At 38.4% G+C, this 25,632-nt stretch overlaps 1 protein-coding gene and 1 long non-coding RNA gene across 2 annotated transcripts; both read left to right on the forward strand.

Moving 5' to 3' along the window:
* Positions 1-12,125: 12,125 nt before the first annotated feature.
* LOC149926426 (uncharacterized) lies at positions 12,126-17,606 on the forward strand. Its single transcript, XM_090157698.1, has one exon. It carries the CDS (start codon positions 12,126-12,128, stop codon positions 17,604-17,606), a length of 5,481 nt encoding a protein of 1,826 aa, XP_090013824.1.
* Positions 17,607-22,568: 4,962 nt separating this feature from the next.
* Positions 22,569-24,655, forward strand: LOC149926427 (uncharacterized). The gene is made up of 4 exons (XR_016473992.1): positions 22,569-22,613; positions 22,749-22,948; positions 24,128-24,265; positions 24,443-24,655. It is a non-coding gene; the product is annotated as an uncharacterized LOC149926427 (long non-coding RNA).
* The last annotated feature ends 977 nt before the right edge of the window (positions 24,656-25,632 follow it).

The raw sequence follows: 25,632 nt of genomic DNA on the forward strand, positions 1-25,632 counted from the left end.
GACTTGGGTACGAGGTTGTCGAGTCAATGACCGACAAATTATGCAAAGGCTGTGTCTATGGAAAATTAATGAGGCAGAGTTTCGACACCCGAACAGAGAAAGCTACGAAGCCAGGAGAGCGTATCCATTCAGATCTTGGGGACCATCACCAACACCATCCATGCAAGAAAGTGCTACTATTTGCTGTTCAAGGATGAATATTCAGGCCTGAGAGTCGTATGTTTTCTGGAAAAGAATAGGTGTTTACAAAAAATCAGGGAGGTCACGTGATTGTGTTTCAAGTGTTGCCAGATACTAAATACAGACTGATCTAGAAATAAGAGCTTTCGAATTATTTTAGACTTGGCAGTTTTACATTACCAACTCTTAAAGCTTTACAGTAGTGAACAGTGAGCTTTTAAGTTTGGTCGTGTTTGCTAACTATTGTCTGCTCGCTAGAACTAGGCTAAAATTAAGAGGCGGAATGCATGCACTGATATTTCATTGGTTAAACTTATTAGGAAATTGTCTATATTAATTAAAAGTCCTAAATGTTAGAACGCCTATTTAAGGTACTTTCACTATTTTCTAAATCAAAACTGAATATTTTGAGATGTCTTCTGACAAGAGAAGAGAAGCTGGCCGGAGATGTTGTGTCCCAAATTGTAAATCTACAACGTATAGCCACCCTAATATTACCTTTAGTCCCTTCCCACGAGATGAAACTCTACGTCAAAAGTGGATTAGTGTGATAAAAGAAAATACGCGAGATGTTGAAAATGTAATTAAAAAGAGACCGTGAAGTACTCCGGTACGTAGAATTCTTGGCTCCAAATATCAGGCGGTGTGCGGGTTTCATTTTAATAGCAATGGACGAAGAAAGTAAGCGCAGGATATACCCCGCTTCTTCTACCATAATTTATAATATATATCCGAAGGAATCTCCAGTAGAAGAAAACTTTTGTGATGTTTCAAACTTTGTCAATATACCGCATGAAGACAAGAAAAAGGAAACGTTGATATTCCTGCAGAAGATAACAGCAAGATTCATCAGACCATATTGGAAAAGTCAGACATTAAAACCAACGGTAAAATTTTTATTTCTGAAGGTTGATCCCGATCATTTATTTATTGTTCTCTATTTTTTAGAACATACCTATAGCTTAAAGCAAGATTACGATGAACTTTCTAAAACAATATCTGATCAACGGAAAACTATTGAAATACTAGTTGGTATGGTTAGTACGCTTGGAAAAATAACAGAAGAAAACTTAAGGCTTAAGTAGGAGAAGGGGGATATGGAAAAGAAAATTGAAGAGTTAATTTCACTTAATAAAAGGGAGTTAACAGTTGTAAAGTTGAAAATCTCGAATCTGAAGGAAAATTTGCCTAGAATTGAAAATGAAAATAAAACTTTACGACAGAAGATTTGCATCTTAGAGAAGGAGAAAACATTTTCATTAACGCACGTTAAAGCCAGGGCCGGACTTAGAGATCCTGGGCCCATAGGCAGATAAGGAGTCTGGGCCCCCTTTTCACGCGCTGCATTTACTCTTATCCCTGGAGCAGGGGAGCAGGGCTGTGCCTGAATTTCCCTGATTCAGCGTAGAAGTCTGAGCTCTACGGTTATATTACTAAATAAAAGCTCTTAACAATCGTCGACTAAATATTCGATAATTATGCAACATTGCGATTTAAGGCTGCGTCCGTAAACTGCCAGGCAGAAAATTTTGTATTTTTAAAACAAAATATTCTACCTGGGAATTTCTCCAATATAAATTACGATTGATATTATAGATTTATGCCTTCGAATACAGTAATTACGGTCACTTGGGGGGCCCTTCCAAGGATGGGCCCCTAGACCACGGCCTAGGTTGGCCTAGGCGGAAATACGGCACTGGTTAAAACGTCCTCTATGCTTCATTTTTATACGGGCTTCAATACTAAGGAAGATTTTCAGGATTTATACCCATATATTGAGACTGATTTTCCAAAATTGGTGTATTACAGTGGTATTGGTGGTAACCAAAGGAAGACAGACAGGAAGAAATCTAGAAATATAGGTCGGCCAATTGCGCTAAGTTTTAGAGATCAACTATTTCTGGTGCTTTGCTGCTTGAAAGTGGGATTACTAGAAGAAGCTCTTGCTTATCGTTTTGAGGTATCTGTGTCCACAGTGTCGAATATATGCATAACTTGGTTTGACCTTCTGGATAAAAGGTTGTCACAACTAAAAATATGGCCATCCCGAAAACTTTTAGACGAAAGCATGCCTGACGAATTTAAGATGTACCCTTCTACTAGGTTGATCATAGATTGCACATAATTGTTTATTCAAACTCCTCACGATTATACCACACAGAGTGATACCTGGTCATCCTACAAACATCGCAGTACTGCTAAAGGTCTAATTGGTATTACTCCCAATGGGTTTGTGCGTTTTGTCTCAAACCTTGTCCCTGGTAGAATGTCAGATAAGGAGATAACTGCACAGAGTAATATTGTAGATTTAATGGATGAATGCGATAGCATAATGGCAGACCGTGAGTTTACAGTTGAAGAACTTTTAAAAGAGAAAAAACATAGGATTGAACATACCACCATTCCTAGGTGATAAAACTCAACTTTCTCTTGAAGACGAAAACCGAACTAGAGATATTGCAAGTGTACGAATTCACGTTGAAAGAGTTATCAGGAGTGTGAAAAAACTTCATCTGTTAAATATGGTTTTTACAAACAGTATGAATGCCCAACTCAACAAGATATGGAGAATATGCGCTATTTTAATAAACTTTTGCAATGAACCATTATTAGAGGTTAATAACGAAAAACAAATAACCCATTATTTGGTAATAATAATAATAATTTTGTAGTATAGTATTGTTAGTTTTTTTAATACAAAAGCATTACCAGAGATCCATCCTGTTTTAAAATTACAGGTTTATCTTTTTAAAGTAAAACAAGTTGGCAAGCCAAAATATACCTCTCCTCGGAAGAATTGTCCCTAGTGGTATTAATTTATCGAGATAACCCTTAAAGATATATCTCCGCAATTTAGAGTTATTTGTTAAAAATATTAACCCATTTCTATCCCGCCCGGTATAAAATTTTAATTATAATTAAAATAATTGAGACGAAACGACCAATTTTAATTTATTCAGAATATCATAAGTTAAGTAGTTACAACAGTAAGTTAGACGTACTATAACAATGCACAATTGAATTAAACCCTTTTACAGAACAAGTTTATCAGTTAAATATAATACGAAGCAAATTTTAATGAAAGAAATATCTACAGAGGCTTTTTGGAATTACTCTCTTACGAAATACTTGCCGCATCTTTAACGCTCATTTTATTTCAACACTCGCCCTTGATGAAGATACCGTAGATATCTGGTAGTGGACGACTCGTTCACTTCCTGTTGACGTTGTGACGCATACCACATGAAAAAGACCAATGCCGTCCAATTTCCAATATCATATAATGACTCGCACACCCAAGAAATCATTGACTGCGTTAGAAATCGTAGATATCCAAATATCCACACCAAATGTATTTACAAGAAGCAAAAACCTTACCATCAACAAAGCACAGAGAGCCACTTGACGAACCGCCAGCTCTTAAAGCAATTAACGTTAAATTATCTCCTTTGAATTAACAGAACTATATATAGGTCGTTAAAAAAGTGGACCACCCACAGGGTCTACCCTTTAACCCTCTAATCTCGGCTGACTGCGCTAAAACAAGATTTAACCTTTAAAAAATACCAGATTAGGCCTTCATAAATTCATTAATAAAAAAAGACTTTATTACCTATTATGCTTACGATGCCTGTCTTAATTTCAGTGAATCTAAGGAGCTATCGGTGGTTCTGTGGTAGAGCGCTCGACTGCCAAGCCGAATGGTCTGGGTTCGAAACCTGGGTGGCGCATTTATTTTTAATCAATAGAGAAACGCTAAAGTAGAATTTCTTCGATGCAATAATTTCAATTTCAATTCTATTTCAATTAAACCAAAATTTCGTACTCTATTAAATACGCTTCCGATAAAGCTGAAGGTCTAATTTTCAAAAAGGCGTAACAAGTGTCGGTGGTTCTGTGGTAGAACGTCCGCCTGTCAATCAGGAGGTCTCGGGTTCAAATCCCGCCCGATGCGATCGCAAATTGATACTAAGACGAATACCGTGTACAACTGGTGGAAACCCTGCCATTGGACGTTGAGAGGTAGCATTACACTCAGCACTCGGTCCGTCCCAAAGTCATTAAGAAGAAGTTGGAGAGAAAACGCCCATATAAACACAACAGACTCAACATGCACATCCATCAGAACACAAACACAACAAATTCAACACTCACAACCTACGCATAAACATTACAAAAACCGTAATACACCAAACCGTCACGACGGTGAGCGAAAAAACACCATCCAAACCAAACCGCAAATGCATCCGTTAACGCTCACCGTCACACGGTGGTTTTGCCAACCCTTTGAGAAACTGCGTACGCAGTGATTACACTTTGCACCGAAAATGCGAACGCGTTCGCAGTCCTGACAGACAGACACACCCACAGACCTACCCACAGACCCACCCACAGACCCACCCACAGACCCACCCACAGACCCACCCACAGACCCACCCACAGACCCACCCACAGACAGACACGGTCGTTGTATAACCCCTCCTAGGGGACTTTGTCCCCTCGGAGAGGTAAAAACAGCCAAATGTAAAAATACTCAATTATTTTTATTTCAAAAGTTACGCATCTCAACCTGCTTAATATTGGTTCTCAGGTAGTAAAATATGGTATATTAAGAATATTTCTTTTTACCTCTCCGAGGGGACTTTGTACCCTAGGAGGGGTTATACAACCACCGTGTCTGTCTGTCTGTCGGTGGGTCTGTCTGTCAGGCCTGTGAACGCGTTCGCATTTTCGGGGCAAAGCGTAATCACTGCGTACCCAGTTTCTTAGAATCAGGGAAAAGGTTTTTCCAAAAGTGCCCTCTTTTTGTCATTGTGTGTAGTATAATTATTTTAATCGGCCGAGATTCGAACCCGAGCCCTCTTGAACGACAGGTGAGCGTTCTACCGCAGAACCACGGATACAGTTAAGAGGTATATTTTGGCTTGCCAACTTGTTATTTCATACATAACGAATTGTAATCGAACAATGTCTCGGGACTAGTTTTTTTGTAAAATGCATTAAAAAATGGTAACACTTATTTATTTATAACAGTAAAAACAGAAATGTCACTTTCTTGTGGATTTGTTTTTATTTAAATGCCAACTACATAAAATCTATGGAATAGGTTTTTTTACTTTAAGGGTTTTTAAAATGTCACTATGTCTTAAGACTAGTGTTTTTTACATTTAGTACTTTAAAACACTTTTCTCACTTTGCCTTATAGCAATGTTTAAAAGGGTAATCTAGTTTTGTGTTGGGATAATTTTTTTAATTAATTATTTTTTTATTTTTAAGGTCTTGGAACTAGTTTTTTACAATATAATACTTAAAAATGGTTTTCTTACTTTGTCTCATGGCACTTTTAAAAAATACTAAAATAGGAATGGGGTAATTTTAACATTTTAAAAATAGTATTTCACATGAGGTCTTGGACTTGGTTTTTTTTTAGATTTTTCATTTCTGCATTTTCTGGTAGGGATTTATTCTTTTCCTGACCCTTTAAATAAGAGACTATGAACTCTGAATAAAATTTTACTATCTTTGGGAGCATGCTATTATTAAAAAGATCTGCGTTAAGCTCTATTCGTTCAGTAAATGGGAACCCATCTCCACAGTCTACAACTAAATCACACCACCGAAGTCCAGTTAAACCAAGTTGGCCCTATATTTCTTTCTAAATTTGAATCAACCATTCTGAATTCAAAACTCATTTTTGACAACTTTTTAAATATTGGTTCTACGGCACTGACTCGCGCGTTTTTGAATTCAGAATGTTTGATTCAAATTTAGAAAGTGGAAAAATTATCCCTCTACAACCAACGGTTGAGAAGTTATCGCGTTTATAAAATTTCGTTGAAACTAGGAAACACCTAAAATGCATCCAGCGATTATTAATAACGCAGCTTTGACAGCGATTCAACAACATTGAAAATATAATTATTTAAAGGCCGGTTTAAAAAATCGAAATTTCTAGGACAACTTGGCAAGTGGTTTTAAGAATATCCTTTTTTATACGCTAAAGCTTTTAAAAACCTATATGCGTTATAAATTGTTTATAATAATTGTTAACACAATTTTAAACCAGCCTTTATTTAAATAAATGTTGTTGGATCGCCTAAACTATTAATTTTTGGCAGACGAAACCGATAAAAAACGAAAGATATTTTAAAATAAATAATAGTTGCAATTGGTTTCGTCGATCTATCTATTATAGTTTTCTAGCAGAATTAAAAAGAGGGCAAAAATTTCACCTGTCGAAGACTTTTTAAACAGAGTGTACTCCAGTCAACTTCTCGTACACCAACCTATCTGGTGACGTTTCCAGCATCGGTAACGATGGGTTTACACACAGGCCCACGCGTCAGGTTTTCACGGAACTATTTTCACTTCATACTTCCGAGTTATCGCTTCCTTCTTGTATATATTTATTTTTGGATAAATCAGTTCCAGTAACCAAAGTTTGGACAAATGCCATTGTTACTTCCTTTTTCCGTTTGAAAAGTTGGACAAACTTCGATGTAGTTAAGCGAGGAAGTTTTTCGGTTATCCACATATCGCAGTTAGACTGGTCTGTTGTTTGACGTTCGAGTGCGTGAGTTGCATCTAATGTTATTTTTAAGTGTGAAGGCACTTTTGACATTGCATTTTCAATGATTTCTATTGTTGAATCATTACATTGTAGAATGTCGAACATCTTGATAGGTAAATTTATTCTATCGTTATCAGATGTCTCATCATAATAAGCTAAATTGTTTCGAGTTTTAACAGGTTGAATTGGAATATATTCATTTTCTTCTAATATTTTTGAGAAAAAACTCCTTTTGGAATCACTTTTAAATTTTTTACAGATTCGTTCCTGATCGAGTAACATGCAGGTCTACTCAGTTAGCAGTGCTGATCCAAAAGTTATTTTCTTTATAAACTATAATTAAAGAACGGTTGAAAACAGTTATGGACCGCGTTCCCAAATACGTATTAACGTGTGTCGGTTAATTAGTACGGACGTGTGTTTGCGACTTCAGCGCCAACATACCGTAAAGCCACCTGATCCTATGCCGCATTCGCTACGAGTCATCGCAGTCTAGGAACTACAGAGATCACGAGTCAAACCAACCCGCAAAGAGAAGCACGGATTCGTTCCGCTAAGGTGCCTAATATTATCACAAAGTGCGCTGGGTCCTATCATCGTCGTAGTTATCGTTTCGATACGTTTAAGAAACTACGTAAGACTAATTAATCTCTATACCGCTGTATCAGCTCATAGTCGCCTAATAAGACGATGCAAGTTCAGTTTATTCGAGTTTAGCGAACCAGAGCTCTGAGTAATAAGTTGGGGTTACCTAACCGTAGGGTTTTAATGCGATGTATAGTTCTAGGCAGTATACTGTTAAAAAAATTCGTTCAGAAGACGTTCAACTTAGAACAGTCTGTTCAAAAATGAACGAAAGCGTTCTAAACGTATGTAACAGAGAACGGTGTGTTCAAGATATTTTATTTCGTTCAAATAAGAACGAATGCTCTTTCGACCTCTGGAGGAAGACTTGTAAACTACACAATAGAATAGATTCGTTCCAATAACTAGGAGATCGTTCCGCTTAGAACAGGTTTTACACACTATCCTATATGAATTTCTTTTTATTGGTTTCATTTACATGTACTACAATATAAGCGTGACAGTTTCAACGTATGACCAAAAGTAACAAATAAGTGTGACACTACTTTGCGGAAAACGTCGTAAGGCCAAAAGTAACAAATAAGGGTGACACTATTTTGCGGAAAACTTCGTATGGCCAAAAGTAACAAATAAGGGTGACACTATTTTGCGGAAAACGTCGTAAGGCCAAAAGTAACAAATAGGGTGACACTATTTTGCGGAAAACGTCGTAAGGCCAAAAATAACAAATAAGGGTGACACTATTTTGCGGAAAACGTCGTAAGGCCAAAAGTAACAAATAAGGGTGACACTATTTTGCGGAAAACTTCGTATGGCCAAAAGTAACAAATAAGTATAACATCCATAAAGTAATAAATGAGTGGTTTAGAGTGCGATTTTTTTGGGGTAGTTTTTTCGTACAATATTATGTTGTTTTAAGTTAGGGTACTGGTTAATTTAATTATTACACGTAGTAATTTATTTACAGGGTGAGTTAGAACATGTTGTAATGATGTTGTTTTTGTAGTTGTATGTACAGTGTGTTTGGAAATTTACTGAAGATTCAATTTCATTGTTGGAGCGTAGCTCCTTCGCTAGCGACTCAAATGGCGTTAGGTCTGTAACGCTGTTTCTCAGAAACTACCCCACCTATTGAAAAGAAACTTCACACAAATAACGATATAAATAACCTTCGTGTCCTAACGATGTGTAAAACGAAAAAGGTTTGTGAAAGGTCCGAATTTATAGGACACGCACCGTTTTTTTTAAGTATATTTTTATTTGATTGGCAAGGTAGACGAAATTCGATCGGAATAGTAATTGTCCAAGTTCCAGAATTAAAATTTAAAAAAAATATTTCGTAATTAACTGCAATTTGGTTTGACGTTTTCAGCATAGAAAAAATTCTAAAACCGTATGTTACCAGTTCTCGGCCTTTTGGCTGAGAAATGAATGTAATATCTTTTGCGCTATATGTAAAAGTTTTATTTAGTGGTAGATATTTTAAGCTTAATAAGATGGTTGTAGTTGAGGTTGCAACTAAATTCAAATAATCTAGTTTTAGGCCTGGTTTTCCTTTTCGGTGGGCAATGGGTTAGGTTAGGTTAGTTTTATTAATTTAGCATGACGAACCGCCGACACGAGACATGAGCTATAATTTCGCAAGCAATAACTTGATGTACTTTTTGTATTGGATAAGATTAAGCATTACAAGTCGAACGAGAAAATGATCCACGGCGAACTACAAAGCGTTCTACAGCGAACGACAAAGCGTTCCACCGCAAACGACAAAACGTTCTAATTTGAACAAAGTAGGTTTGTTCAATATAGAACATCTAAGTTCAATATTGAACCTTCTACCATCGTTCTTTATCGAACGAATATTTTTTGTTCATATTAGAACAAAATGGCGTTCTGTTACAGGGACAACCTTCTGAACGGTGATTTGTTCAAATTAGAACAATTTTTTTTAACAGTGATAAACCGTAACTTAGCTTACACTCTTCAGGCCTACCCTTTAAACTCAAATGATTTGTATTTTGTATGTTACATTCGAATTGCCAGTGCATAAAGTGTCTTTTTATAATTCTATCGAGATTCTTCGTTGTCTATTCCCATACTCGTAAGGTTTAAATTAACTTGAAAACAGTCAGCGAACTTCACTAGGCTGGTTACCGTTAAGTTCATTAGGGGTAATCAGGAAGTTAGCTACAAACTCGGGTCCGTCCATTTGGATTTAGCTTGCTTAGTGCACATAACTAAACACACTCCACCAACCCTCTGGGTAGTGGGTGCTTGACTTTCTTGGCTTTGGTTAATTTTTTTTATTTCCAAATTTAACTTAGTTGTCTATGTTTGGCAACAATTATACTTGTTGTCCCGAATTAGGTCGATTAAGTGCGTGTACCGATTGCGTAACCGCATACCAAAATCAGTCCCGCGCAACCAGGCGTTTAAATAGAGAAATGTCTCGGCCAACAGGTAATAAGGGGGACAACTCCACTGACCTTAGTAGTATGGGGGGCAATTCATGTGGGTCGGAGGGCTGCCTTATTCTCCCACCCCACGATGATAGTGGTAGTGATTCTACAATTGTTGATTATGATGCGCAAATGTCTATCGGTGTGGCCACATTAGATAAGCTAATGAACGAGTTGCAGTCACTACGTGCAGAGGTCCAAATTTAAAAAAATACAGGCGTGGGTTCTTCTTCGGGAGGGTTTCAATCAGGGGGGCAGCATTCTCCAAGTCCGGGGTGCAGGTGTCCGTGCCGGCGAGTGTCCCTTTGACAGTACCTACTACACACCCCCCACCTCCGACTTTACTGCCATCCCACCCTCTCGGTCATTTCCCCCCCTCGTCGCATCCCGCGCAGTCTCTTTTAAATTTACCGTTTCAAGCCACTTCCATCAGTCAGCCTACGTTAGTGCCTATGACTTTTAACACCACATTTAGTAACCAGGCTTCTTAAATTAGCTCTTTTCCCGCAAACACGGTCCCAAACTCGTTAGGCGAACAGGGACATCCTGTCCCAGGTAGCAAAAACACGTGTATTTATAGTGGAATTTTCGTATTTTGCGTGGATAATACGTGTTTGAAAATTACACACGTTTAGAACACGTGGAATTTAGGGTTAATAGCTCACGAAACACAGTTCGTGTAATTTAACACGTGATCTCCTGGTGTCTTAAAGGTGTTTAACTCACGATGGTTTTTGTGTGAATTTACACGTGGCCTGAAGGTGTTTTGTAAATGTTCAGTTACACGAAAATCGGTTCGTGTAATTTCACACATGATCTCCGCGTGTTTTAAAGGTTTTTAACTCACGATGGTTTTTTGGTATTAATTTACACGTGGCCTGAAGGTGTTTTTTAATTTTAAATTACACGAATATCGGTTCGTGTAATTTCACACGGGATCTCCGCGTGTCTTAAAGGTTTTTAACTCACGATGTTTTATTTTTGTGTTAATTTACACGTGGCCTGATGGTGTTTTTTAAATGATCAATTACACGACACAAATTATTTTACTTTTACTTAACCTGCTTTTTTAATTATGTAATTAAGCTTTGAAATGAAGAATATCTATGCGTATAGGTCGAACATAGATGAAACTTCTGCAGGCACTCATAATCTTCTTAACAAAAATCTAATTTATTTGATAATTAATAATAAATAAACCTCTGAAGCTCTTAATAATTTACACTATTCGTCCGATCTGTAAGTATTTTTAGTTTAAACCTTTCTTAGAAGAAACGTTAAACTTGAAATTTACACTTCAAATTCAACAACACAAATACCACCATGGTTTTTACACACTATCCTAAGGATTTGTGTGTATTAGTTTAGGTTTCACGTACAGTGTAGCCGATGCCGATGCCGAAGTGTGGCGCAGATATCTCTTCAAAGGTTAGGGCTAGAAGAGTCAATGATATCTCGTTCGAATGTACATACATCGCCATTGATAGCCATTCATAAAGTTTTCAAATCGGAGCCCTAGAAATTGGGCATTTGCCAAATTTACTATTTTGTGTGGTTTCGCTTTGTGTTGTGTGAAATCATTGTGAATTGAAGGAGATTTGAATTTAAGTTCAGTGTATAATTTTTGATATTTCATTTATTAGTGTAATTTTTTTACTTCTTTTCTTTATATTTGTGTAATTTGTAACTTTATAAGGAATGTGTTTGACCCCTTTTTCTTCAAAAATAGCCTAAAATCCAAGAGAGAAACCGTTCTTGGGCCGAATTCTGAAGCCCCTTTCTTAATCCCCTCTTAACAGGTACTAACCCCTAGCTCCCCACTATATACCAGCTCCAGCACGGCCTAGTCCCTCTGACCTTCAACTAGCGTAAAATAAAACCCATTTTTATTCTGTTTCTACTGTGTATTGTGTTATATTGTGGAAAGCGAAGTTTTCCACGTTTTTTGTTTGCCTCCTTTCGGGCAGAATTCTCCAGTGGCCCGACGAGAAGGGTCACTATTTTCAACCCGCAATAAATCAATTTTTATTATAACATCGTATCGTTATTTCAAATTTCAATTAGGAGTTATCTACAATCTAGAAAATTTAGAAGACTAAACCCAACAAATTTTTCAGTCGGTTTGGGGGGTTTAATTATGCATAGCTCTCCCTACAAGTTAAATTAATATTTAGAGCGCGGAAATAAAGAAAAGTCCCTAAGTATTTTTCATGGTGTCGGAAACCCGGGACAAACGGACGCATACGGAACTTTAGATTTCAATTTAATTGTGAACAATTACGGACTCATCAAGTGAAAGTGAATCAATATCGAGACGGTCATAAGCGAAAATGGCCAACGAACAAATCATGCAAAACTCCAGCGGCGCGGACGGAAAAGGAGACTCGAGAGGAAATAAGGACAAAACAACAGAGACTGCGGAAGTAGCAAAGTACAAGTCATTAAGAACTCCGGCGCGCACAGCTGTAACCAAAGCAACCAATGGAATGGCCACATTATTCAGTAATCCAAATACACCGGTGGAAGACATCGAAGACCAACTGACGCTGCTATTATCAAAAGAGACGATCCTGGTCAATCTGGATAAAGCGGTACTAGCTATAATTACAGACGCGACGACCCTGGAGAAAGAAGCCGTCGAAATTGAAGGCTACTACGACAAGATCAACTTCGAGCTGTTGAAAATAAAGGCGCAAAGGATGGTGAAGAAAGCTAACGGAGCCCAGGCATCGGCAATTCCATCAAACAACGGGGCGAGCGGAGTCAGCAACGTTACGGTCATCCGCGAAGAAGCATCGAGACTACCGACGCTAAATCTACCGAAGTTTTCCGGAGACATCACGGAATGGGCTGGGTTTTGGAGCGCATTTCAAACTACATTTCAAGACAAACCGAAAACCACTAAGGTAGAAATGTTCAATTATTTATATTCAATTTTAGAAGGTGATGCAAAAAAGGCGTTAATAGGAATGAAAGCTAGCGAGGAGAATTATGACGAGGCGGTTAAAATTCTAAAAGAGAGATTTGATAGAAAGGATTTAGTAATTCATACTCATGGAAAGCGGTTAATGAATTTAGAGCAAGTGTCGGATTCGAGCGATATTTCAGGCCTACGAAACTTATATGATAAGATCCAACTAAATGTAAGATGCTTAAAGGGTTTAGGTGTAGATGCCACCTTAAGTGGTACCTTTATTTGCCCTCGATTGATTGAATGCTTGCCAAAAGACGTAAGATTAGACTATAGTCGAAAACACTCTAAAGATGGTGACTGGAATTTAAAGGCGTTCACCGACTTTTTGCAAAGTGAAGTGGAAGGCCGCGAAACTTGCGCGCTTTTGGGGGAATCTCGTTTCAAAGAAAAATCACAATCACGCGCGCCGGAGAGAAAATCAATTGCTTACCCCAATCACCGATCGGATCACGCGCGTAATTCCACGCCCATGGCAAACTCGTTGCTAACCAACGTTAATCAGCGAAGTTTATTCTGCATTTTCTGCAAAAGCTCCGACCACGCGACGTTCAATTGCGCTAATTACACCCTCGAAGAGAAGAAGATAATTCTGCGAGATCAGAGAAGATGTTACGTCTGCTTAAAACCCCACCACGAGGCGCGGAACTGCGACTCGCAACATCAAAACTGCGCGATCTGCCGAAGAAAACGTAACAAAGCGGTTTGCGAGCAAAATCGATCCCACAAACTGAGAGCCGAGGAACCGAAAGGCATCAGTACAAACACCATTTTTGACTTCGAACGAAGAAACGTCTTACTACAGACCGCTCAAGTCATCGTAAAAAACCCGGATTACCCAAGGAACTGCGGATCCGGTACTCTCAAACTCGTCCTAGATAATGGAAGTCAAGGGACTTTCATCCTGAGTGAGGTAGCCGAAAACCTACAACTTCCGGTCATCGGAGAAACTAACATCCTCATCTCAGAATTCGGAAATGAAATCGCGGAGGAGAAAAAGATGAAAATCGTACGATTAACGGTTCAAAACGTCTCAGACTGCGGAAAACAAATTCAAGTAGAGGCCGTTGCGGTACCTTTCATTTGCAGGGCGAAAACTGAGGATTGTCAAGAAATCAGGAATTTCGTGAAGAAAACGAGCATCACCCTAGCAGACGACCCAAGTAAAGAAAGCATCAGCAGTTCAAAAATCAGCCTATTGATAGGAGGTGATTATTATTGGGAAGTGGTCAGCGGAAAGGTGGAGAGGCTACAAAACAAATTAGTGGCCTTGGAAACCATTTTTGGATGGACAGTCGAAGGTCCTATGAGCTCCCCGAAGACAAACGTGAAGAAGTTAGAAATCAAAAACAATTTAATCTCAGTAATGACAAACAAATGTCAAGACTCCCAATTAACGAAAATCGTCAAAAATTTCTGGGATTTGGAAGCCATCGGAATCAAAACAGAACCCGAAAAACCATCGGAAGGCAACGAGGTTTTAGACAGATTCGAACAAGACATCAGATTCGATCCCGAAGAAGGGAGGTACCAAGTCAAGTTTCCATGGAATACCGAGAAGGACATCCTACCTGACAATTTACCGATGGCCACGAAACGAATCGCAAGTTTAGCCAAAAGATTCAATAAAAACCCAGAGTACTACCAAGCGTACAAGGACATCATAGACGAGCAACTCAAACTTGGCATCGTGGAAGTCGTCCCTGAAGACGAAAAGGCAAGCAAACCAGGAACGTATTACATGCCACATCAAGGCGTCAGTCGAGCCGAAAGTCAAACAACGAAGTTGCGCGCAGTTCTGGACGGCTCCGCTCACGAAAATGGAGTGCCATCGCTAAACAATTGTCTGTCCAGTGGACCAAGTCTCAACCCGGACCTACTCCTGTTACTATTGAGCTTCAGAAACTACCCCATTGCTATTGTCGCCGACATTGAGAAGGCGTTCCTTCAAGTATCATTGGCTAGGGAAGAACGCGACACCTGCAGATTCTTATGGGTTCAAGAAGAGGCAAGCGGCAAAGTGAAAGAGAACGAATTCACGCCGTTACGAATGACCAGGGTACCCTTCGGGGTGACCTCAAGCCCATATCTACTAGCAGCCACAATCAAACATCACCTCAGAAAATACAACGACACTTACGATGAAAAGGCCGTGAAACTTCTCAACGAGAGCCTATACGTCGACGACCTAGTAGCTGGAGACCAAAACGTCGCGAGCGCTTTCCAGCTGTCAAGGCGGATGTCAGAAATTTTAAGTGAAGCGAAGATGCACCTTAGGAAATGGCAGACCAACTCGCCAGAATTACGTCAGATGTGGGGAAACGAAGCCGGCAATCCCCAAGCACTCACCAAAATTGAAGTTCAGCCACCTAACGGTCAAAAAATCTTGGGATTGCAATGGGACCCTACCACGGACACATTCAATTTCGATCTGACAAATTTAATCGAAATAATCAAGGACATCAAGCTCACCAAACGTTATGCACTCAGCGCGGTCTCTCAGATCTTTGACCCTATCGGTATATTGGGCCCATATACCATCCGGGCAAAATTTATTCTTCAATCGTTATGGGAGAAGAAAACAAAATGGGATGAAAGATTGAGTGGCGAAATTGCGGCCGAATTCGAACAATGGTGCAATGAGCTACCAGAGATAAGGAAAATCAAGATACCCCGCTACTATCTCAACGGAGTTGAAGCTGATCAAATTAAAGGGAAAGAAATCCATTGTTTTTGCGACGCCAGCAAAAGAGCGTACGCGGCGGTCGCGTACGTGAGATACGTAACGGTAAACGGCCAAATAGGAGTCTCCCTGGTGACGTCGAAGGCCAGGGTAGCGCCACTCAAAATGATCGACCCTTCGGAAGATGACTTAACATTACCACGCCTGGAACTTATGGGGTGCGTTCTGGGAGCTCGTTTGGTAAACAACTTAAAAAGCGTATTCGAACCGGAAAAGCGGGACATTTTCATGTGGTCAGATTCGACCATCGCATTAAACTGGGTCAAGGGATCTACAAAGGTTTGGAGACCGTTCGTTCAAAATAGGGCGGTCGAAATTCAAAAATTGACAGACCCCGCAACATGGAAGCATTGCCCAGGGAACAATAATCCAGCGGACATTCCAACAAGAGGGGCTAAGGCCGAAGAATTGGCCAAAAGCAAATTATGGTGGGAGGGCCCCACCTGGCTCAAGATGGATAAATCTGAATGGCCAGAAGACATATTACCGGAAACAAATCTGGCTTTGGTGGAGAAGGAGAAAAGAAAAACGATTTTAGCAGTCGCAACGACCGAAAAACGCGGTATCAATCAAATCATGAACCTCAATAGATGGAACGACCTGGACAAAGCTCTTCGAATCACGGCATACGTCTTCCGATTCATCGACTACTACGTCAAGAAAAACAAAGCGTACGAGGGAGTAATTAAAACAGAAGAATTACACTGCGTGGAAAATACCTGGATAAGGTGCGTTCAAATGGAAGATTTTGGAAAAGAAATCTTGGCGCTGAAAAATAACAAGAAAATACAGAAGGATTCCAAAATTGCCGAATTTAGACCACTATTAAACGGGAATCAAATCTTACTCTTGGGAGGTCGATTAACGGAAGCTAACATGGCCTACGAAACAAAACATCCAATCATCCTTCGAAAGGAACAAAGATTATCAAGACTAATTATGGATCGTTGCCACACGCAAATGATGCACGGAGGCATACACAGCACGTTAACCCAATCTCGGGAAAACTATTGGATAATCGCTGGAAGACAGCTCGCAAGAAAATCAGTCAAAGGTTGCTTTCAATGTCGAAAAGAATCGGCAAAACCAGGAGACGCCCCCACGGCCCCCCTCCCACAAGATCGTATTGAGCAAGCGTTAAGCTTCGAAGTGGTCGGAGTAGACTTCGCCGGTCCCTTCCACCTCAAGTCGGCGAGAGGCGAAAAAGAAAAGCAAAAGTCGTACATCTGTCTCTTTACACGCGCCGTCACTAGGGCGATTCATTTAGAGCTCGTGACGTCAATGAGCGCGCGCGATTTTTTAATGGCATTGACGCGAATGATTTCGAGAAGAGGAATACCGCGCAAAATATACAGTGACAACGCGAAAACTTTCGATCGAGCAAATAGAGACTTAGCTAAAATTTGGTCTAATCTGAAGAGTGAAGAAGTTCTAAACTTCTATGGCAAAAGAGGCATTAGCTGGCATTTTATAGTCGAGAGGGCCGCCTGGTATGGAGGATGGTGGGAGATATTAGTAAAGAGTACGAAATCAATTCTAAAGAAGAATTTGAGCCAAGCAGCTTTAACCTTTGTAGAAATGGAGACATTGTTAACTCAAGCGGAAGCCGCTATAAATTCCAGGCCAATCACTTATGTAAATAACGAATCAAATGATCCCCAACCCTTAACCCCTTCCCATTTTCTAATTGGAAAACGTGTTACGAGTATGCCACCTCACATTGTTAGAAATGAAAAAGCACCAAGAACACAACTTGAATTTAACAATCGACAAAAATATCGCTCCGCTCTAATGACTAGGTTATGGAACAGGTGGAAAAAAGAATATTTGCTAGAATTAAGATCTGCGCATAAAATCAAATTGGCAAACAAGGAATGTAAAATTAAAGTTGGAGATGTAATGATGATTTTTGATAAAAGTGTAGAAAAATTCTTATGGAAATTAGGAGTAGTGACAGAAACACTGGTTGGCCGAGACGGCCAAATGAGGTCTTGCATTTTGAGAACCTCCAATGGCAATTTAATTAGAAGGCCTATTCAACTCCTGTATCCCTTAGAGATAGACGCGATATCAGTTCGTGAAAATTCAGATCACTGAATCGTAAAAATAAAATAAAAAATTAAAATGTGAAATTTACCATTTTTGTTTGTTTTATCTGTGCATAAATTAAGTGTTTTAAATTTAAAATTGAACATCTACCCAACGGACAATTAAATCGAAAACTCAAGTGAAACAATCGGGACAATATTTGTGTTGTAAATACTAACGTATTTCGCGGCGGAGTGTGAAATCATTGTGAATTGAAGGAGATTTGAATTTAAGTTCAGTGTATAATTTTTGATATTTCATTTATTAGTGTAATTTTTGTACTTCTTTTCTTTATATTTGTGTAATTTGTAACTTTATAAGGAATGTGTTTGACCCCTTTTTCTTCAAAAATAGCCTAAAATCCAAGAGAGAAACCGTTCTTGGGCCGAATTCTGAAGCCCCTTTCTTAATCCCCTCTTAACAGGTACCCCCCCCCTAGCTCCCCACTATATACCAGCTCCAGCACGACCTAGTCCCTCTGACCTTTAACTAGCGTAAAATAAAACCCATTTTTATTCTGTTTCTACTGTGTATTGTGTTATATTGTGGAAAGCGAAGTTTTCCACGTTTTTTGTTTGCCTCCTTTCGGGCAGAATTCTCCAGTGGCCCGACGAGAAGGGTCTCTATTTTCAACCCGCAATAAATCAATTTTTATTATAACATCGTATCGTTATTTCAAATTTCAATTAGGAGTTATCTACAATCTAGAAAATTTAGAAGACTAAACCCAACAAATTTTTCAGTCGGTTTGGGGGGTTTAATTATGCATAGCTCTCCCTACAAGTAAAATTAATATTTAGGGCGCGGAAATAAAGAAAAGTCCCTAAGTATTCTTCAGTTGTAGATATTTGTTTAAAATTAAGTCCGATAACGTAAAAAAATATATTATTGGATAGGTTAGGATTCAGCGGACCTACAACTTCGGATATATCAGTAAATATTAAATTTAAGTATAGTTTTCAGGGTAATTTACGGGACCCCAATTTTCGTGGTTTTGTATTTTCGCCTAAAAATCTACATTCAGTTCCTTAATTTAAGTTCGATTTTCATGAAAGTTATATTTTTGAATAGCTGTGGTTTACATATAACCTAAAGTTGCAAATTCTTTCCTCAATTTTAATTCTTATTAAGGTTTTTTTGGCAGCATATACGGACCCCCGCAATTTCCAACATTGTTAATCCGCGTGTTTATAGAGGTCTACGCGCCCGTTTCCCTCTAGCGTTTTTCAAGGCCATTCCGAGTGCGCCGCGCTTTCAACGAATGACCAGAAATAACAATTAAATATGACACTGATCGACCTAGTCTTCGGCGTATGACCAGAAGTAATAAGTATGACACTCAACGTAACAAATAAGTGTGATCAGAAGTAACAAATAAGTTTGATCAGAAGTAACAAATAAGTTTGAAATTGATCGAACTAGTTTTTTTCGTATAACCAGAAGAAATAAGTGTGACACTCAACGGCTGACTAGAAGTAACAAATAAGTGTGATCGGAAGTAAAAAATAAGAGTGATACTGATCGAAGGAATCTTCGATGCTTTCAAAGTATGACTAGAAGTAACAAATAAGTGTAAATATGTATATATGTGTGACCGTAAATATATTTTGGTTGTGATACTGGCGTTGCAGGTTGCGGTGAATAGCTCAAACAAACTTAACACATCAGAAGGATTGTGTGTATTCTGACCGTCGTAAGTCTTGCTCTTGTCTACTGTTGGAATCTCTGGCCTAAAATGTTTGACTTTTGATATAAATATCTTAACGTTGGAATTCAACGGAAGCCCAAGCGTAAAAAATGTCTGCTGAATAGCGACCGACATGCAATAATTGGTGAAGAATTTCACTATAAGTTGCAATGGACTGCTCACTTATAGGGCACTCTGAATGTTTATTAGTTATACTGATATCGGCAGATTTCCGAGGATAGCCAGAGTTCCTACACAGCACTGATGAGCCCCAAAAGGGCGAAACCGGTCTACTTTTGGGGTCTCTGGCCTAAAAGTTTTGACTTTTGTTCATTTTGCTTTTTTATTGAAGAATTCATTTCATTAAAAAATTATGTGAAAATATTTTTTTATTCGAAATTTTATAAATAATATTGGACATAAAATTAATTAATCGTATTTAATATTTAATTTAAGGCGAGTATGTTAAAAATTTTAAAATGAAAAAGTTGTCGGTGTTTTTAATTAACAATAACGTAATATTTTCATTTATGAATGTAGGAGAATTACTAGGGTTAAAGAATGGAAGTTCGATGTTCGTTCAATGTTATTCCGGTGTTTGAACACGTACAATTAAAGGTGTTATACAGGAACAAATTATGTGTTCGAACACGTGTATTGAAATCGCTACGTGTTTAAAAACGAACCATGCACTTGCTTACACACCCATTTTTACGTGTTTAAACACTAATCGTTTACGTGATCAAATACTGATCGTCCAAGTGTTTTAACACCGGTAATTTACGTTTAGGGCACCATTCAATACACGTGTTCGAACACATAATTATGTGTTCGAACACGTGTATTGAATGGTGCCCTAAACGTAAATTACCGGTGTTAAAACACTTGGACGATCAGTATTTGATCACGTAAACGATTAGTGTTTAAACACGTAAAAATGGGTGTGTAAGCAAGTGCATGGTTCGTTTTTAAACACGTAGCGATTGATGAATATACACGTGGACGGTCGGTATATGCAAACGTGGGCGGTCGGTGTATGCACACGTGGACGAACGGTGTATGCACACATGCGAAAAACGTTATCAAATCGTGCTGTAACACGTGTTTGAGGGTGAACTCCACACGTGTACCGCACTATCATATTACTCGTGTTTAACACGTGTTTTTGCTACCTGGGGTTAGTCAGTTTCCTACTAGTGTTACGCCAGGAGGGTCTCAACCCAATTTCGTTAGTGGGGGGTGCCCAATCCTAGTTTTCCTTTTGGAGGGGGGTCTGCTAACGTACCCTTTGTTCACCACTCGTGGTTGCCTACAATGGCTGTGCCATCCTTTTCTGGTCGCTTCTCGGAAGGGGGACCTAAAGATTTTTTAGTTAAGGCTAAACAGATCTTATTAAGTCGTGGTATGCCAGAAGACGTTTTTATCGCCCATTGGGTGCCGGCAATGTTTAAAAACCCCGCGTTAGAATGGTGGCTTACGCAGCCTCTGATTAGAACTTGGTTTGGGTTTGAGCGATTAGTATTAAACGAGTTTTCATTCCACGACAATGACACTTTCTCATTGGAAACATTATGAATACCCGCCAACAGTACGGTCAGTCTGCTAATTCCTACATCGGGCAGATGCAGGACCGTATTACTAACCTGACCAGACAATTAGAAATGCCCACACAAATTAGTATTATTTTCAATAATCTTCAGCCTAATCTTAAAAAGATGTTAGCCCTGTAGAACTATCACTCCATTAGATCGCTTATAGCGGACGCATCCCGCGCCAAATTGACTATCAACGAGGATAGGTCCTCTCAGGATTTCAACGGCGCAATAATTTTAACAATAAACCTCCACAGTCGGGACATTCTGAAAACAAACCTAGCGCCAATAAAACTACGGGTATGGTAGCTCTATCATTTGTCACTATTGCAATAAGGTGGGTCATAAACGCCCCGCGTACCCTGAATTAACTTGTAAGATTTGTGGACAATCGGGCCACTTTCAAGGTCGTTGCCCAAATGCGGCTTCCAAACATCCGCAAAACCCAAAATCTGATTCGGGAAACGAGTGGAGGCTAATACAAAGATACGTTGAAATGGCCCCCGAAGTAGTAGAGTAGTCGTCCTATATGGGAGGCCAATACAAAGATGTTACGTTGAAATGGCCCCCGAAGTAGGAGATTAGTAGTCCTATATGGGAGGCCAATACAAAGATTTTACGTTGAAATGGCCCCCGAAGTAGGAGATTAGTAGTTCTATATGGGAGGCCAATACTTTAAAAGGGACCAAAAAAGTATTACGCGGAACTATTTCAAAAACGTTTAGGGCCCGTTCCAGAGACGAAAAATTCTCGTTAACTAACGAAAAAGGGGGCGTGTTCCAGAGACATTTGAACGAGACAAAAAGTTTTGTTTTTCAACGAGAGCTAGAGGAGAGATCCGGAGCTCTCGTTAACGCGTTCGGAGGCGAAAATAGTGAAAAAATGGCGGCGGAGTTTCTTCGAGCTAACATGATAAAACAAGGTGTAAACAATATCGAAGCAGATGTCCCGCTGAAAATAATGTATCGCGAGTGACCCAATACTATGAATTGAATATAAAAAAAGGATTTTTGGCACTACCAATCAAACATTTACCTGAAACCGCGTTTATTGAGTTACAAATGGGAATGGCCAAGGCCCGAATTGAAGACACCCCATAGATTAGATTTTGCTACGCAGGTAAGAATTCGTTTCTCATTATTTTTATTTAATATCAAAACGAAAAGAAGAAAGAAAGATCTTTTCGTTTTGATATATTTAAAATGTGACTCTGGGAGCAATTGTATTATAAAATAATCTTATTATAGATCATCATAATCATCTGCTGTATTTGTTTTGGAAAGACGGAAAATTGTTATCGATTCAAAACTGTCAAGTTGAGTGTTTGTCGAATCATTCACAACATCAGTCAAATTATTTTTTGTACACATTATATAAATAAAAATTATTTCAATTCTTAAAATAGAAGTATTTATTTATTATTGTAGCTATCATTTAAAGAGAATGGGGAACACATCTCCCTTTTGACCTGATACCCAATGATAAAAACTGCCTAATATACTGAATGAAATGTTTATTGAGCCCCTAACTACTTTTATGGGTAAAAAATCACGGGAAGGTGATAACCACCTTTGAAAAATATCCAAATGAAATTCAAATCTACCGCCAAACTGATATTAAGTGAAAAAACCTGCTTGAAGATGGAGACAGCTCCGTTGGACGATGGGTCAGCTGACAACAATAAAGAAATAAGTTTCATTGTCGTGAGAAGTGTTACATCTGAAAGCTAGAGAAAAGGTAATAAGTAATATTCATTAAATTAATTTAAAAGTAGTAGACATACTGCTGGTAAATGTAATTATGTTTCAGGGTTATTAATTATTCGTTCATAAGGCGAGGTCACTGAAATAAAATTTTCAATTTCCTTTTCAGCCCGAACAATAGAGTTGAGTATGGTAACCAGAATTTTATTGGTATTGTACAAATGACTGGAAAAGGAGAGAGAAAATTGCGCATTTCGTTTAGAATAATTTCCTAAAACCCATTCAATCGTTCTTGATTATTTACTACAGACAGAGCAACGTGGTCTAATGTTTCAGCACTGCTAGCAGCGCTAGGTTCGGAGGGCACAGGTATGATGTTTTTTATAGCTTCTTTTGTCACCTTTAACAGGTATACCAAATTATTACTTATATCAAGAATGTATTTATCAGGGCCCCCAGAGGTCCTATAATTCCTATAAAATCCTATATTTTCAAAATTATCCTATAACACCCTATATTTTTTAGCAAAATCCCCAAAAAGTCCTAAAAAATCCTATAATTTGGATATTTTGCCAATTTCAAATCCAGCCACTCAGTTAAATTGCTAGATTTAGCTATAGGATAAATTCCTATACCAAGTCATTCTAGTCTATACTTTTGTTATTGTGAACATGGTTAGCTACTAGTAAATTTTTGTGATAAAATGGTTAAATAGTTTAAATTTTTTAAGTGAAAATCAAAGACTTATTTCTCTAAGTATAGATTTTGTTTTTAAATGCATAAAGTTAGTAAATAAAATAGCATATATAGTCCTATAAAATCCTATAATTTTGTAAAAATAGTCCTATAAAGTCCTATATTTTTAGAAAAATAATCCTATTTTTCCTATAAAAAAATTGAAGATTTGAGTGGGGGCCCTGATTTATTTATACTCAGGGAAAATGAATATGTCGAGACTATCGATGGACACGATGAGCCCCTAACCCCGTCACGCGAAGGGTGGGGGGGAGGGGAAAAGGAGGCGGTCTTATTTTTTGCGTCCTCGCTGCAGCGTTAATCGCGTTGAAAAACGTAATTTTTAAGAACCAATGAGATTGCAGTATTATTTGATTTTATTAAAGCGGAGTAGCATACCTTGGGGCCCAACGGGTGGAATTGGAGAAACGCTGAAAATAATCTCGACATATTCATTCTCCCTGAGTATAAATAAATACATTCTTGCTTATACAGGGTTCATACAACATTTGGAAAATTAATTTCCCTGATATTTCCAGGTTTTCTCCTGGAAATTTCCCTGATATTTCCAGGTGCTAAAGTACCGTATGTTTTCGTTTAATCGAAAAAAATTAAATATAATTATTGAGGCGCTTCCAGACTCAAACGAATTTCCCTGATATATCCAGGTTTTCGTTAAATATTTAAAATTTCCCTGATATCTCCCTGATTTTTTTGGAAAGAATCTGTTTCACTGATATTTCCAGGTTTTCCAGGTTCTCCAGGTTTGTATGAACCCTGTTATATCTTAATTAATGTCAATCTATTTTTCAGAGAATGTAGGAAAAGAGCAACGTTAACAATACATAAAACACTTTTGGATTTTTCCTTTACCGTTGGCCTAGGCGGATTTGGAAGTGGGTTTTCAGCCCTTGCGTCTATTTAAAAAATGTAACTGAGCTTAATCTGCTAGTAAGTAATACATATATAAACTGAGCATTTCTAAATATACCCATTTTATTGACAATATCTTGCATTGTCAATCTTTGTTGCCGTTGTTTTGTCATCAATATGGAAATCCTAATTAATTTTCAATTAAATAATGATATCCTCTACTTAATAGAAATATTTTACCACGTCTCTTTGCAGCCAAATTAAGGGGAGCATTACCGACCATAGGAGTAATGTGAAAACGCCCCGTACTTGGCGTACCAATAAAAAAACCACTCGTTCTAGCTGGTGGTATGTGAAACTGCTAGCGTTGTAGAAGGTACGGGGCTTTATTTATATTGTTTCAAATTGTAATGTATATTTAAAAATTCAAATTTTATATTTAAAGTAAATAAAGTAGAGTTTAATGTACTTGTTTCTTCATTGCTGTACTACCAATGCGATTTTCAACACCTGCTTCAACACGAATCATAGTTTCGCCAATTAGTTTCACCACTCTATTGTCAAGTGGTGTCAGCTCATCTCCAGTTGATTTTCTGATCATTATGATATCTTGGGATAGTGTCTTTACGATGTTTTTTAAGAAAGACCATTTTGTTCTAATTTGTAGGAGAGTTCTTTTTGTCCCCTTACCAACGGCTGACACTTCTTTTTCCATCTCTTTCCACGCTTTTACTATGTTTTTGTAGGCTTTCACTACTCCCATAACTCCGATGACCAAACCCATTCTAGCTTCAAGCCCAGCAACAATTGTTTCCTTTGCCTTTCATTCAACCTGAGTTAAACTTCGCCCTTAGCTCTGCTTCTTTGCTAACCCCATTTTTAAATAAATAAATAAATGCAAATATTATATAAAAACAAATGTAAATAACCACCAAAAATTGTAAATTTATAAATAAAATTTAATAAATATAATAAAATAACTGATAAATAGCCGAGGTTACGTAGTCGAAACTCGAAAGTGGAAAATAGCCACTGTTTACAAGGAAGAAATCACAGACAACGCTAAGGCTTAACTGAGCGATTGAAGTGACCCGCTTACCGCCGATATTTTCCGGCGTTTTTATTGGCTCCGGGCGGGGGCGGAGCTTATTACAAAAAAGGCGAAATAACGAAAGCGGGAGTTTACGAAGTCTCATTAAAATGTCTCTGGAACGCGTTTTAATAACTCTAGTCTAGGTCTCGTTCAACCGGTTTCGTTAAATCGCGAGTCTTGTTTTTAAACGAGGCTTTTGAAAACGGGCCCTTAGAGTCGGCATTTGGACCAGGACCCAAAATCGACTTTTCAACCAAAGCCCAACCCTAAATCGACTCTTTGTGCTACGGAGGAGAGATGGCCTAATCTAAAGGGGTCGAGAATAGATAACAAAATCCGGAGTTTTCGGAAT

Source organism: Leiobunum rupestre, chromosome 9 (assembly GCF_980474605.1).
Source record: "Leiobunum rupestre chromosome 9, qqLeiRupe1.1.hap1, whole genome shotgun sequence".
NCBI classification, from domain to species: Eukaryota; Metazoa; Arthropoda; class Arachnida; order Opiliones; family Sclerosomatidae; genus Leiobunum; species Leiobunum rupestre.